Source organism: Dendrobium catenatum, unplaced genomic scaffold, assembly GCF_001605985.2.
Source record: "Dendrobium catenatum unplaced genomic scaffold, ASM160598v2 fragScaff_scaffold_743, whole genome shotgun sequence".
Lineage (NCBI taxonomy): Eukaryota > Viridiplantae > Streptophyta > Magnoliopsida > Asparagales > Orchidaceae > Dendrobium > Dendrobium catenatum.
This window is the reverse complement of record NW_021319205.1, coordinates 2,185,122-2,200,951: the sequence shown is the minus strand read 5'-3', so window position 1 is coordinate 2,200,951 and position 15,830 is coordinate 2,185,122. Positions and strand designations below refer to the sequence as shown.

Here is a 15,830-nt window from a genome sequence, read left to right as displayed (position 1 = left end):
TTACCCCGGAACTTATTCCGTTAAAACTCCCCTCGCTTGAATAAGAAAAGAAATCGCGCGGCGGGGAGGCCGGGGCCGAATTTTCGGAGCCCACACACTCTCTCTCTCTCTCTCTCTCTCTCTCTCTCTCTCTCTCTCTCTCTGTCTCTCTCGGCCAGAAGAGGAGGGCACGGCCGCTGGGTTAGGTCGGGTAGAGAAGTCGGAGGAAGGATCGGGCTAACGTTGTTGCTTCCGATCAAATTCGTCGTAACTTCGGATCGGACAAGGAGTGGGGTCAGAAATGAGGGAGCTGCGGGAGAGTCGGAGAAGAGGAAGCAGGGATCAGGAGCTCGGGAGCCAGCGAGAGGGGGCCAAAGGCCTCATTTCCTCGAGCCTTTTAACGACTCAAACGAGTCGTGCTGGCGATCGTGTGTGAGGCGACGTCGACGTGCTAGCGACGTGCGAGTCGTGCGACGTGCTGCGGCAGGGGAGCAGGTAAGATCTTGATTTTGATTTTTTTTTTTTCATTATACAGGTCAACAATAAAATAAAACACATAAATAAATAGACTCAAGATCGTAGCCGTTGATCTCCGATGTCCTCATCACTATAAGGTATAGCCATGAGCTCAACTCTTATAAACTTAGTCTTATATATATATATATATATATATATATATTAAACCTAAAATCCCAAAAGCAAATTATGCAGGGCATAAATCCTAATCAAAACATAAATATTCAATTCTTCTAAAAATTAAAAAAAAAAAACTCATGCTAAATTAATAGCCTCAAGCTTAAAGCATAAATCATCCACCCTACACAATATCTTATTGAGAGTGTCAAATTTAAGGTAATCTTAGCTCACAAAGAACTAACGTTATATCAAGTGAATCGCTATAATCACTCTTAAAAATTGATAACCTTAGCTCAAAAAGAACTAATGCCATATCAAGTGTATCACTATAATCATACTTTAAAAGATTTCACACTAATAAGGACATGTCATGCGTCCTCTAATCGGGTGATTTTGCTACCAAAAAATGTTGCTAAATGATGTTGGCTTGTGTTATTTGACCGATTACTATTAGCGCAGAATGACACTATTAAATTATGATCATGATCAAAGCCCGCAAGTTCCCCAATCGCCCCAAATCCGTTGAGTGGTGAATTGTATAGTGCACTTTATAGGTCACAAACCCTCTATTAGCTAAGATAGACTTAAATTGTCTCATGAGACAAGCATCCGCCCCAAGTATACGAAGTACCCTTGAATGAAGTGATTCATGACTGTCAACAAGGATCCTTCGATCAAATTAGATTGACTATCTCCACAAAGTAAATAGACCAATGTCTATGACAACCTTTGAATCTTGAATAGGTTCATCATCAACTCCCCTACCATCTACTTTAGGCTAATGTGATATATTTTCTTATTCCTAAAATTCAAAAATCACTGTAAGCTATACATTCAACGCTATTGGAAAGGATAATTAACCATATGGCTTGTGCTTATGAGAAACCTAGAACCCGATTTTAACATACTGATAGGAAATACTTGAGTTCGCTATAGGAAATACTTGAGTTCTCAAGTAACACTAACGGGAAATACTTGAATTCACAAGCAAACCTAACAATAATCGGTAAAACAACAAGAAAATTGGAGAAAATATGGTGGAAAAAACAATCAAACGATAGATAGTCTTATAGAAAGCAAAGAGAAACAAGAATGAAACAAGATACAATTGATCCTCAATTCGAGAGGAGAATCCTCAATTTGAGAAGAGAATCCTCAATTCGAGAAACAAACCGAGTGGACAACAGCAAGGAAATTGAGTGGGCAACACGAAAATGAGTGGACAACAGGGGAAACGAGTGGACAACAGGGGAAACGAAAAGAAAATAGGGAAAACTGAACAGCCATAGGAAAAAAAGAGCAAGAAAACATAAGTGGAAAGGCAATGGAGTGTATTGACATGAGAGCACCCAACCCGGCATGATCATGAGTAGATTTCCATCATAGGGCCTTACAAAATAAAATTACATTACGTCCCAAACACAAGAAAGTTAAAAAAAATATATAAAATAAAAAATCTTGACTACATCACTAATCGCAAAAATTTCCATGATGTTGTTAACATGGTGAGTATTTCACAAGCACATAAAGAATTGGAGACATGCTGGATGCTCTTTATAAATAAAAGCTCAGCACACATGCATAAAAATGCATATCTATATTTCCTTCTCTAATAAAAAATGAAAAAAAAAATTGTCACCAACATAAAAAATTACCATGATATAAAATTCGGAGAAAGAAATAATTTATTGATGCAATAATGGCCATGAGAGGACAAGCGATCTACATTACAAAGAAGACGAGATGGGAAGAGATAAAGCAATACTATAATATAAGTATGAAAAAAAAAAAACTTCCCATCTATCATAATCATTTTTCTAGCAATATGCAAAATGCCATAAGAAAAGATAAAAATAACTTAAACATGTATACCCTAAGACTGTCAACATTATACCTGAATATTTGGGGCAAGTAAGCTGGGTTGATCAGCAAAAAACAAAACCATTCTTCCAATCTCTTGTTTAAGTAGTATTCTCCTTTCACGATGGATTCCATCACAGGATATAATAGCCAGATCATGCACCTCACTGCAGTACAACTTGAATAACATTAGTTAGCCAAGAGCAACCACTAGGCATTACATATAAAAAACTTTCAAACGAGTGAGCAGACAAAGCAAGCATTAACGTGACATTGAACCTCTAAATTAGAAATTAGCCAAAAAAATATGCCTAATCTTATGTAGCTTGGCAGGGATGTTCATCAATTCATTGTGTTGAAAACAAAAATTCTGTTCATTCATTATAAAAAATGTAAACTAATTTTGCTGCTCAGAGAATTTCACGTACATGAAAGAATGATAAAGATAAAATAACTAGATGAGAAGCATCCATAATAAAAAGGGAGAATTGCATGCATACCATCGGAATTATGCATATATACAAATTTAACATCGTTCCCAAAAAAATGAATAATCAATGCCATATATTTGTGCATGTCCATTGAAAATTTAATACAACAACAGCATCAAGCCTTTATCCCACTACATGAGGTCAACTATATGAATCTTTTTTTATCATTGTCTCCTATTAAGAGTCAAATTCTCATTTAAATCTAATAAAAAAAATCATTTATAATACTTTCTAACCAAATATTTTTAGGTCTGACTCTACCTTGCTTAACATAGACCGAATCTAATACATCAATTCTAACATGATCATCGGAAGGCCAACATTTTATATGACCAAATCATCTGAGACAAGTCTACCTAATCTTATTTGCCAATAGAGCTACTCCAACGGTCCAACCTTTTCACATATATAATCATTTCACATTTTGACTATAAATCTAAAGCCACTCAGCACCCTCATCTCTGCAACACGGACATAAAACGTCTTAATACACAATTACACAATTTTAAATCTTGCACCTGACTAATCAACTTTTATCCAATAACAATAAATTTTAATTTCATAGAAACAACAACACCACAAGCCTACTTAAAAAGGCTACCTAACTTAATACTTACTAACAACTTCAGTGATTTCTAAAGTTTTGTTAGCTTAATAAATATGAAAAGGTTGTAGGTGATATAATGGCATTCGAGTTTATGAGTTGAAACTATCCAATATGAAAAATTAACAAAGCAATCTTCAAATAGCAGTAATGTATTTTATATTCCTATATGTAAGAAAATTAGATACATGAAAAACTACTCTTAATTTTATTGCTTAATTTTTGTTCATAGATTGGAGGTATTTATAGGCTCCTCAAAGAATATTATATATGAAAAAAAAAAGAGAAAGTAATTTGCACAATAGATAAATAAAACCAAAAAAGGGTGGCCAACGGTCAGGTGTAGGGAGAGGAGCACATGGATTGCAATTCAATATTTAGGAGGGAGAAGATCCAATGGTTAAGCACGTAGATCCATGAGCTCATCATGTCATACTATGATTTACAACATGGCGAGACCGCAAGACCCATCGCTCTTCTGCCTAGAGAGAAAATTAGGGTTGGTTGGATGTACAAAGGAGGCAGAGTAGGTCCCATGATGTGAGAAACCCACAATCTTCAACACTCACCCTTAAATTGGATGATATAAATTTTTCATTTCAAGTTTGCTTACAACATCCTTGAACATGAGGTTGCAGAGTCCTCTGGTGGTGATTGTATTAACGAGTTAATTTCCTATTAATACATATGGCATGCAAATTAACCCTCTCCCCAATTTCTCTTTCATGAAATGTCTACCTCTACATGTTTGATGCAATCATGTTGTACTAGGTTATGAGCAATGTTGATGGAAAATTTATTATCAAAAATATATATATCTTTATAAGCTCTTCCCATTTTATTTTTAAGTCTTCCAAGATGATTTTGACCCACAGAAGTTTGCAAATTCCCAGGACAAGTGCTTTAAATTCAAATTCAATGCTATAATTTGAACTGCTGGCTTCCTGCTCCGCTTATGAGATTTCCTTTCAAGAATGAGTGTCGTGAAGTAGACCATCAATCCATTGGTGATCCTACATAGCTTGCATCAATACAACTTTCAATTTACAAAGCATCACTCTTTTTTCAAATAATTCTTTTTTAGGACTTGATTTAATGTATTTGAGGAATCTATAAGCAATTTGAGAGTGAGACTCTAGATATATACATGAATTGATTAATGAAGCTTACTACAAAAGCAATATTTGGACTGGAGTGAGATTTATAGGTTATTTTTCAACTAATCTTTGATATTGTTCCATGTCTACTTCTGCTCCTTCAACTATGACCAACTTTGACATGATTCTGTAAGGGTTTCACAAGGTTTGCAATCAATGATTTTTACTCTTTAGTAGGTCAATGATATACTTTTGCTAATACATAAATATTATTTATTCTGATTGAGCTGCTTATGTGCCCAAGAAGTATTTTAATTTGCCCGACTCCTTAATCTCAAATTCTTTAGCAATTTTTTTAGGGACTCATTTTTTTAATTGTCTTCACCCATAATAATTATATCATCAACATATATAATGAGAATTGAGATCTTACCATCAGTGGAGTGTTCTATGAAGAGGGTGGTATAATCCCCATTGCTTCATTTGTATCAATTTTCCATCAAGCTATTGTGGTTGTTTAAGTCCATATAGAGCTGTATTCAATTTGCACACTTTGCTCTTTGCGAATGAGCTATCGAACCCTAGTGGAGAATCCTATAGACTTCTTCAAAATCTTCACATAAGAAGGCATTCTTTACATCATGCTGCTATATAGACCATCCAAGATTAGCCATTAGAGAAATCAATATACAGACTAAATTCATTTTTGCAATAGGAGAAAATGTTTCTTGGTAATTAATTCCATAAGAATGAGTATATTCTTTGACTGTTAATCTTCCCTTGTACCATTCCAAACTCCCATCTATGTTACACTTTATAACAAAAAAATCCACTTACATCCTACAGTTTTGTTTTCTTTCTATAGTCAACAAGTCCCAAGTGTAATTTGTTCTAAAACATTCATCTCTTTTCATATGACATTCTTTTAATTCTTATTTTCAAGTATCTAGAATAAGGTTTGTGGTATTAGAATGAAACTAGAGTTCATGTTTATCAAGAAGGCCTAATGTGAAGGAAAAAAAATGTGAAAGGATGTGTATTGAGAGATGAAAGACAAAGAAGTAGTGATCGGTTGCTTATTATTAACTGATAACAATTTCGAGCCTTGAACTTGTTAGAGAGTCTAGTTGAGCTTATTCCTTCTTGTATAGACTTGAAGCAGGACAATGCTTGGATTTGTTGGGATTTGCAGGTTTCATCAAATTTATCTTCCAGTTGAAAGTTTTTTCTTGTGAAGATGAATTTGATTGAAAAACTAAGCTTTTCATCAAAATTAACATCATCTGAAATAAGAATTTTTTTTAGTAAGATGATAACACATGTGCTCTTTCTGAGTGAGGAAATAACCAATAAAGTCACGCTCTAATATTCCGTCTACCACTACATTGTTTATGGATATAAACATAAGCAATACACTCAAATATTTTTAGAAGAATTTTTTAGAGGAAGCTATTTATAGGGAAAAATTTTGTCAGATGATTTAAAAACTTTTAAAGCCAATCACTCTTGAAGATATTTTATTGAATACGTAAGAAATAGTTAAAACAACCTCTTCCCAGTTACACTTGAATCTGGATAAAAAAAAAGTCCTAGTGATTTAAAAAATGTAACATTTTTTCTTTATAGAGTATCATGATAGGAGAATTGATGAATGATACCATCTTAATGAAAGAATGATGATAATTTGTGATTGAAGTAATCACGATTCACGAGCATTATCTATCTCTAATATTTTATTTGTATTAAATTAATATTTATTTATAAGATATATCTATATCATCCGAGTGCAATCATCAATGAAAATGACAAATTGAGAAATGTTAGGGATTTTGGAGAGTCCACAAATATCATGATAAACTAATATAAAAGAAGTGAAATATCTAGAACCACTTTCACGAAAAATAGCATGATAATGCTTTGCAATTTCACAAGTCTCACAATAAAAATTTTCAATATTTGTATCCATAAAAAGAGAAAGAAACAAATAGTATAGAGTTTTAAAGGAGGGATGCCCCAACCTAAAATGATGCTCCCATATGGTTTCAATATTGTGGGTAAAATAAAGGAGCACAACAAGCAATTTTTATCTTCAAGAAGATATAGTCCATCCTTCACTATCGCTTAACCTATGGTATTCCCCATAATGAGCCCTAAATACACAATGATTAGCAAAATATTTGGCGATTGTATGGATCAATAAAAGATTTACAACAAGATAAGGAACACGTAAAATATTATTGAAGGAAAATGTAGGGGAAATTAAAATATTTCTCCGACCTCCAACAATTTTTATGGAACCATCGACCGCTTTTATTTTCCTATTATTACGACAATGTTTGTAGGTTTGAAAGATGTTGGCAAAATTCATCATGTGATTGGTGGCTTATAAATCTAAGAACTAATTTTGGAGAGAATTATCTAAAGTGCGAAAAACACAAGTTTGAAATCATATCATTAGAGCTATAAATAGCATGATCCGAATAGTCTCCCGAGGGAGTTGAGCAAGTTCTTAGTCTGTCGATTTCTTCAAAGTTAAGATCTAATTCCACAAAACAGACTTGCCCTTTTTGGTGTCATTTGTTTCCACCATAGTCTCAAGGCTTTCTATAGAGCTTTCAGCACTTATTTTTATGTATCTGTGGGCTCCAAAAATTCGGCCTCGGCCTCCGCTCGCTTTTCTTATTCGGCGAGGGAGTTTTAACGAACTAAGTTCCGAGGTAAATTTTGGAAGGCATATGGGTTTGTAGATAAGACACTACCCAGAGATTTCGCCCTCATTTTGTGAGGACTTTATGATCTGAGTTCTGGTTTCCTATAGGCGCAAGCCCCTATAGTTAATTACCCCTCCCGATCATGAGAGAGAACTTTCGAGGGAGCGCGATCGAGGCGAGCAATTCCCGGAACAGCGCCGAATCTACAGTGCCTCGGCGGGATTTCTTGCGAATTTTGCGGGTTCGACAATCCGAGGTGCGGGATTTCTGCACGGTTTCGTGGATCCAACAGGTATGCGATGTATGTATGCTGGATTCATGGTTTCTTTTTCTCTTGTTTTCATTTATGCAGAGGTTAACAATATCATTTCTTCTTACCGAAGTTATACCATAGATTGCATTTGGAAGAAAGCTTTTATCCTTTTTTAAGGGACCCTTGTCTTTGGCAATAATTTTACAATGAGAAAGCCAGAACTTAGAAAGTGTGAGGATAAATCTAGATGAAAACAATTTTCTATAAAGATAAAGTTTGTGAGACGAAAGAATTGAAAGACATGATGACAGTCGACCTTTCACAATCACTTTAATTATACAATCAATGTATAAAACCAATTTTCATATAAGCTAACAAATCAAAGCTAAATTGAGGTCTAGTCTAGTTGGACTGCATGCAGGCGTTAACTGGAAAAGGTTTGTATAGACTGGCACTCGACAGTGATCAAAACAATGCAAACTCTGCTCAAACTAAATTGGGTTGGTGTTAGTCGGATTAACATAGAAAATGGCTTGGATTGACAATGGAAATGTATGCCTTACTCAAGTTGAGGAGAGTGATATCTCACAAAGTGGAAACAACCCAAAATAAATTGTGCATGATCGTGATTGAAGTGATGCCAAGGATAATACCTAAAGGGAGAACCAAGGTCACAGTGACGATGAAATGCATCACATGCAGCAATTTCACTTAATAAAAATGATACAATGTCATGTTTGGAGCATGGAAGAAGACACAACAATTTGGTTGCAAAGATAGATCTATTGCAATTAAAGTAAAGTAGGTAAGCAAGCGTTTAGGCAAATTATAAACAAATAATGGATCATAATTGGAGAAGTCTGGCAAAGTGAGGTTGATTTACGAGGCGAGACTAGCGAATGGCCACCAAAATGTTGTCAATTGCATTGATGATGATGGTGAGATTAGAGGGAGCGGTTCATAGAGCAGCATTGCTGCATTGGTTAATCCAATGTTATGGTCCAAGAAATAGGGATTGCTTGTGTTGACCTCCTTTTTGGTTAGTTCAAACTTCAAACCAAAGCATATCTATGAACTATATAGTTCAATTTGGACCCACCATTGACCATGGTTAATCCTGAAATCCATAGGCCAAGCTCAAGTTCATCATGCTTTATTCATCTTTGGAACCCTAGGTAATGCTACCCAAAAATTACGTGTTGACATAGATCTTATAATTGAATTATGGAGTTCCATTGCATCCATTATCACATATGACAATACATGCAAAGAGAAAAATATTGAAACACCAAGATTTTATGTGCAACTGCACATTTTTTTCTTCTAAAACTCCTTTCTCGATAAAGGCTGTGCCATCATGTCAAGCTCGTCAAAATAATTGCACATAATCCTATGAAGAGATTGTGAACATAGCACTATGTTTTAATTTATTTACTCATTGTTTCTAAAGTGCACGAGGCCCTTTCTTTAAATTCACAAGGTACTCAAGTTTTTTGTTATTTACTAGGAATAGTCGGACCAACGTGTTTTAGTCACTTTTGCCATGCTCTTTGTGCGTTATTTTACAATATGAAACAAATGAAGAGTTCTAGCGACTGTAAGAGACTTCTTTACTAAATTGCTTGAACTGCTTTCTTTACTGTATACCTTGCTCATCCTTTTTTAATATGTTTAATCTCTGTTAAATTCATTCATGTTGCTTTATTTCTCAGTCCATTTGAGCCCTTCAAGCTATAATGAAATTTCAAAATCAATATATTTCTTTCAATGAGAAACCATCTAAAAACAAGGATGGCAATAAATATTGTTAATTTTGAAGGTATCATTTCATTGTTCTTATCTATGTTTTGGGTAAAGCTATTTTTTTTATAAATGTTGTATCATCTTCTAAATTCTTTAAATTGGAATTCTTGCCGGTGCAATAAAGGCAAGCTTACTAGTAAAAACACAGAGAAAAAAAAAATGAAACATAATATGGCAAGCAAAAAATGAAATCCACCATGCTTGAATATAAAAATCCGTTTCTGGGACCCTTACCTTATCATTTTTTCAACTTGTTTTGCAACATTATATTCCAGGTCCGCTTCTTTTTGTTTAGCACGCCCATATTTGGCCATTTTTTTTGACTCAAGGACTTTTGGCAGAACATGAAGTAAATATTCCTCATGCAGTAGAACATACTGCAAGATGCAACACAATCATAGTTATCATACACTTCAGAAGAACGTTAGCTTTCTTAATAAGCAGGATAAGATTACCTCATCTCTAAATAGTGTGATAATTAAATTTTCCTTCAGAACAACCTTCAAAACAAAAAGAAGAATTACTGGTCATGATCCAATAGATAAAACCTGCTGTAGAATTCCAATTAAAAATGTAATATTTCGAAGCATTAAATTATTTTAGTGATTTGGAATAACATCTATTAAAAATAAGATAGTTGAAAATAAGGTAACATTAGATGAATAGATAATTAAAAGGTAACATTAATAAAAATTATTCCAAAAGATTTACAAAGAACAAGTTTAGCACCTATGATAGCACATAATACAAATGAATTAAAATTAGAATTTATAAAGTCAAGCATAAATAATTGTGATAAGGTTAAAGATAATATGATCATTCCATTATATTGCTTCATTATACATATATTCTCTATTATGTAGATTTTATACCATCTACCCTCTTTTATAAGCTGTTAGTATAACAGAATGGTTACTGCTCTTGATTATATTCCCCGGTAAGGGCTTGTGTTAAAATGTTTGATGCCTTAATAGTACTAAACAAGAATAATGCTATCAATAAACGCAACCTGGCAGCCAAATTAGAGCTTGTTTAGCTTCATTTAAAAAAAGATGGGAAATAAGAAGAGGGGTGGACCACATCCGCTGTTTGATTGACAAGTGCAGGCCATTTCACCAGGTAATTAAGATTCATGGCGACATCACATCGGGTACTGCTGAAAAATCACTTTCGTAAGTCATAAAATTTGACATGCAACATATGTTGCCTCCTTTTTGGCACCGGCCACTTGCACAGCTTTTCGTAGTTCAATACACTTGTTTGTATGTCGCACAATTGAGTCTGATGAATGATCAAATCGCACATTTTACCTCAATTCGTCGTCGGCTTTGGAATTTATGCCTTCTGATCACATATTGCCCGTTATCATGTCTTCAAACATGTGTGATCGGTTAAATGATGATTTGACGTGTATTTTAATTGCATTTGAGCCTTTATAGCGCATATTGGTTCTGTGCATGAGATCTTTTTATTCGGACCTCGTTTTGCGAAACGGATTGTTATCATAATTATTATTGAGATAATAATTATTATAATTGAGATAATAAATAAATTTAGTAATTATTATTGTTATCACGCATGTCGATGAGAGATATTGAGATAATAATTATTATTGTTATCATTATTTTTAAATATGTATAATATAAAATATAATAATAAATATATATTTTCTTATTAATTAAATAAATATAGTAAGTCAAATTTAAATATAAAAATAGAATGAATAAATATATATAATAAACAATAAATAAATAGCATATTATTCACATGAAGTGTAAATAGAGCTCAAATACAAAATAACCTGTTTTAACTTTTTATATCTCTCAAATTTAGGTTTAATGACTAGAGATAAAGCATCAAATACAAAACTTGATTTCAGCCCTTGGATTTAGGTTATCAAGAAGCGTAATGTCATTTTATCCTATGTTGGTAACAAATTTACTGCTAAGGCCGGCCACAAGAGGGAGATTGATGATGAACTCCTATCGCAAGCTCTCTCTCTCTCTCTCTCTCTCTCTCTCTCTAGCTTCTTGTTCCAGCCGAAGCCTCCCCACCCTTTGGCTAGTCCCGGTTGCAAGAATCCCGAACAAGCAGCTTTTAATCTGATCTCATCACCTCCAGTCCTCTCTCACGCGATTGCAACCGATGACCCTTGGCAGCTGCTCAGCTTCTCGAGTTGAATCTGAGCCCAAATTGCGAAACCTCATCCGTCAGCCCCTATTTCCTCTCCTCTCGACGTAGAACCTGGTATTCACTTATAAGTTTTCTTTAATTTGGATCTATGTATGTTAATTCACAATGATCAATTAGAAATTCCGTAGTATAAGGTTTGGATTACATACTTCTAGAAAATTCAAAATGGTATTACTTGATAGAATCATAATGTAGGATTGAGTTAGGAACTTAGGATTTAAAATTCAAATGAGTGCACCATTTTATAAAATAGGGTTATAGTTGATAATTATTCAAGTCATATGTTGCCTTATTGAATGATTCATAACCAGCTATATTTAAATATTTTGTAATTAAAGATGCAATTAATGAGATAGTATTAATAATATTAAGTTTATGATGTATGCAAGCATTAGAATAAATGGTATTTATTGGTGGGCTAAATTTTTCCTAATGGGCTTTGGCCCATTTCCCCTTTTTTTTTGCTAATTTGAGTTCTGGCTGCTAAGTGCCTACTGCACTGGTTCATTTCTCCTGTTTTTTGCCCTTCGTTTCCTCTACCTGTCCGGTTCTTTCCCCCTGACGCTGTCTGTTCGTTGGCTGTGTCCCACGTGCCTCTTCGTGTGCTGCTCCAGCCAGCTATCTGTTGGTCTTTTGCCTCCCCCTTTCTGATTGGTTTGGGTGGGCGTGTTGGGATCCCTTTCTTCAACCATATATTAGGGCTGTTTGTGGTTGTTTTGAAAAGATTTTGGCAATGATTTTTGGAACTAAAACCTGAGGGTTTCTTCTTGGTTAGCTTGTGAGCTTTATCCACTTTCTCTTCTCTTCTCTTTGACTTTGTCTCGGGCTTCTTATCTACTTCTTCTCTCCACAAATTTCCACCCAATTTGTATCTTTCTTCTCAAGCTTTTGAAGGTGTTGTTGGCCGGTTTGGTAGCATTTGTCAAAGAAGTTTGTAGTGGACGTTGGCGCAATGTTGCTGTGGTGGACCTCTAGTTTGCATGTCTTTGAGCACTAATCATTTTCCTACTATTTTGATGTATGTGAGGTGACCACTAGCTGGTTGTTTTGAGGGTAGTTTGTTTTATTTTTATTTTAGTTTTCGTTTATTGTCTAACTTCCATTTGTTTTAATGTTTGTTTGATGTTGGCTTACTAAATTATGAATTGAGAAAAGTTCTTATTGCCTTAGTGTTCTCCTTTTGGTTTTTTTAATCTAGTATTTGCATCAAGTTTGGTATCAGAGCTTAGGTTTTTGTTAAGTCTTCCTTTCTCTTCTTTGAGTCTTTAAAAAAATGAAAAATCAAAAACAGCCAGGTGATCTTGAAGTCCCAATTCCTAAGAGCCGATGGATCCCGCTGCAAGGAAGTTCTATCAATCCCATCCAGAACGAGTTGTATAAAATTCAATATCAAATGTACTTGTGTACATAAATATATGAAAAGAGAAAGCAAATTCTTCAAGACCAGTTTAGACAAGAAAATGAAATGTTCCAAAGAAAGTACGCGGCCTTGATTCAAGAACTGGATGTGGCACCTTCAACTCGTTAGGAAAGTTTTGAAGTCATTTCATCAGGGGATAAGAACTCTCAACCTGGTTGAGAGAATTGATATAGGCAAAGCCCCCCTGACGGTTGTTCGACTTCTGCTCCTGCCCCTTGGCTTCCTGGTTTCCCAGCCTGCTGGGATTCTATTGCCTTTATTCAGTTTTTATTCTGATTTTGTGCTGACTGGGTTCATTTCACCTATTTCCTCTGCCTGCTCGGTTCTTTCCCCCTGGCGATGTCCATTCGTTGGCTGTGTCCCGCGTGCCTCTTCGTGTGCTGCTCCAGCCGTTGGTCTTTTCGTCTTTTGCCTCCCTCTGTTCTATTAGCTGGAGTGGGCGGCTGTTTGGCTGTTTAGCTCTCTTTCTTCTCCTATATATAGGGGCTGTTTTGTGGCATTTAAAAAAAGAGTTATGGATAATTTTTGGAGCATGAAAACCTGAGGGTTCTTCTTTGATAGCTTGCGAGCTATGTCCCCCTTTCTCTTCTCCTCTCTTAACTTCGTCTCGGGCTTCTTATCTATTTCTTCTCTCCGCAAGTGTCCACCCCATTTGTATCTTTCTTCTCAATAAAAAAAAAGCTTTTAGGTGTTTTTATATGTTCTAATATATTGTTTGTCGTGTGAGTTGTAAGTGTTGTTCATTCTAAAATATAAAAAAGTTTAAACGTGTTGTTTGTCCTTTTTTATTTGTTATTATTAGGTTTTGTGTTTTATTTATTGTGTCGTTTATGAAAGGAAAACCATAGGTGTTTGCAATATTAGTTTTTCCAAATTTTGATTACATCAGTTTATAATTATGATGCCATTTAAATAGAAAAAGGGGTATGATTCTTATGAAAGATACATATTAAGTTTCTAAAAAAAATATCTTAATTTTTTATAAAGTGTTGACGTACTTTTTCGCATCGAGCCCGATCGTGCTCGATCGATTCGATCGAAGGTCGTCAAGACGAAATTGACTCAAATCGAACCTCAATTTAATTAAATTAAATCAAATTTAATTAAACTAAAATCAAATCAATTTAAGTCAAACCCCGTCGAGCGTCGTCGAGCTCAATTCGACACCATTCGGCGCCGATTCGAGCTCAATTTCATAAAATTGACTCGATCGGACCCAAATCGACCCAAGTGGGGTTCAATCCGAGCTCAATTTCAGCCTTAATTTGTTAATTTAGGCTGAATTTGACTTTCAAGCCATCTCTTTGAGATCTAGGGCTGAGATTGAGCTCCAAATCCCACTCAATTTCATTTCAAGTGGCAGCAAAATCTACTCGAGTAGATTTTTCTCTCGTTTCTCGTAACGAGGCTGTCAGATTGGACGGAACGGGGGCGTTGTTCGGCTCTGTGCTGGCGCCCCTAAGTAAACGAAATGAGTGGGGAGCCTCATTCGGCTCCCCTGTTGTTCTCCCGCTCCCGTCCCGCAGCCCAGCGAGAGAGAGCGAGCAAAGGAGGCGGAAGTCGCTCCCCTTGCGTGTGTCCGACCCCGTGCAGGTCAGTTTCAGCGCTCTTCTTCGCTTGCGTTCATCCCTCTGTCCCGAGAAGAGGAAGCAGAGCCGACTGGCTCTGCATGTTCTTCCAGCCCGAGCGCAAGGAGGCCGGCCGATTCTCCCAGCCCCGAGTCTTGTACGCCAAACTTCCGTCTGATTTGAAGCCCCTACTCCTCTCAAGTCTGGATTTCTGCGACGGTGACTTCTCCTCCTTCCTCCTTCGACTCCGGTGACTTTGAGGCGACAAAAAAAGGCGGTTGGATACTTCCTAACAGCAAAAGAGAGCTTCAAAACCCTCCAAACAGCGATTTGGGGCCTTCAAAGCGCCTTGGACAGCAGCGGCAAGTTCCGGAACGGCTTGGACAGCAACTTTGGAGCTTGAATCGGAGCTTGGAGTGACTTTGGAGCTTGGAGCGGACTTTGGACAGCAACTTGGACAAAAATCGGAGCGCTTGGACAAACCGGGTGTGGTAAAATCCTTAAAACTTAGGCAAAACCCTAAGGCTCCATAGCCAATGCAATGTGGTTGACGATCCAAAGCTTTAGGTCCTTAGAAACTTTAATTTTTGGTCTCCAAAAACCCATCCGTTGGCTGTCCACTTCGCAAAGATTATGGAAATTTGGTGATTTCCATTGGTTGACTCTTATGTGAGAGTCCGGACTCCGGAGAGGATTTTGATACGCGTAGAGGCGTCGGGTTGTTATCCGACATCTCTCGAATATATGTTGTGCATCATATTAAGCTTTACACCTTCGCCTACATCCAAACTTTAGGGCATGTTACTTTTCGTAGCCAAATTGAGTGTGTAGCTTGCATATCCACTCAAACCTCACATTGTTTACATATACTTATACAACACTAGTGTCATGCGCGAAGTAAATACATGATTTAGGAATTTGGTGGAGCTTGTGAAGTTTGTCATAAGCCCTATAACATATTCAAAATATTTGTGATAACTTGGTGTAGGATTTAATGTGGACCTCAAAGTTTCACTTCAAAAAAAAATCCTAAAACAAGTGTTTGAGTAACCTATCTTTTGGATATGTTGTATAGCTTGTGATAAAAAGTTTATGGCTAGTTACTTTTGTTATGCAAGTCTTTCAAAGCTTGGGAAACTCATCATTACGCCCTTAATGAATCAAATCACGACAAAAGTGATTTGATCCCTTAAAGGCTTTAAGATACATGTTTCC

At 35.9% G+C, this 15,830-nt stretch overlaps 1 protein-coding gene across 1 annotated transcript in view; it reads right to left on the bottom strand.

Moving 5' to 3' along the window:
* Window positions 1-2,509: 2,509 nt before the first annotated feature.
* The window catches only part of LOC110108596 (probable protein NAP1), a gene marked incomplete at its 3' end in the record, with an annotated part of 27,034 nt that continues 13,713 nt past the window's right edge, over window positions 2,510-15,830 (bottom strand). Inside the window, 3 exon segments of the mRNA XM_020839290.2 lie at window positions 2,510-2,642; window positions 9,669-9,811; window positions 9,890-9,934. Of these exon segments, the coding sequence (XP_020694949.1) occupies window positions 2,510-2,642; window positions 9,669-9,811; window positions 9,890-9,934 (321 nt within the window).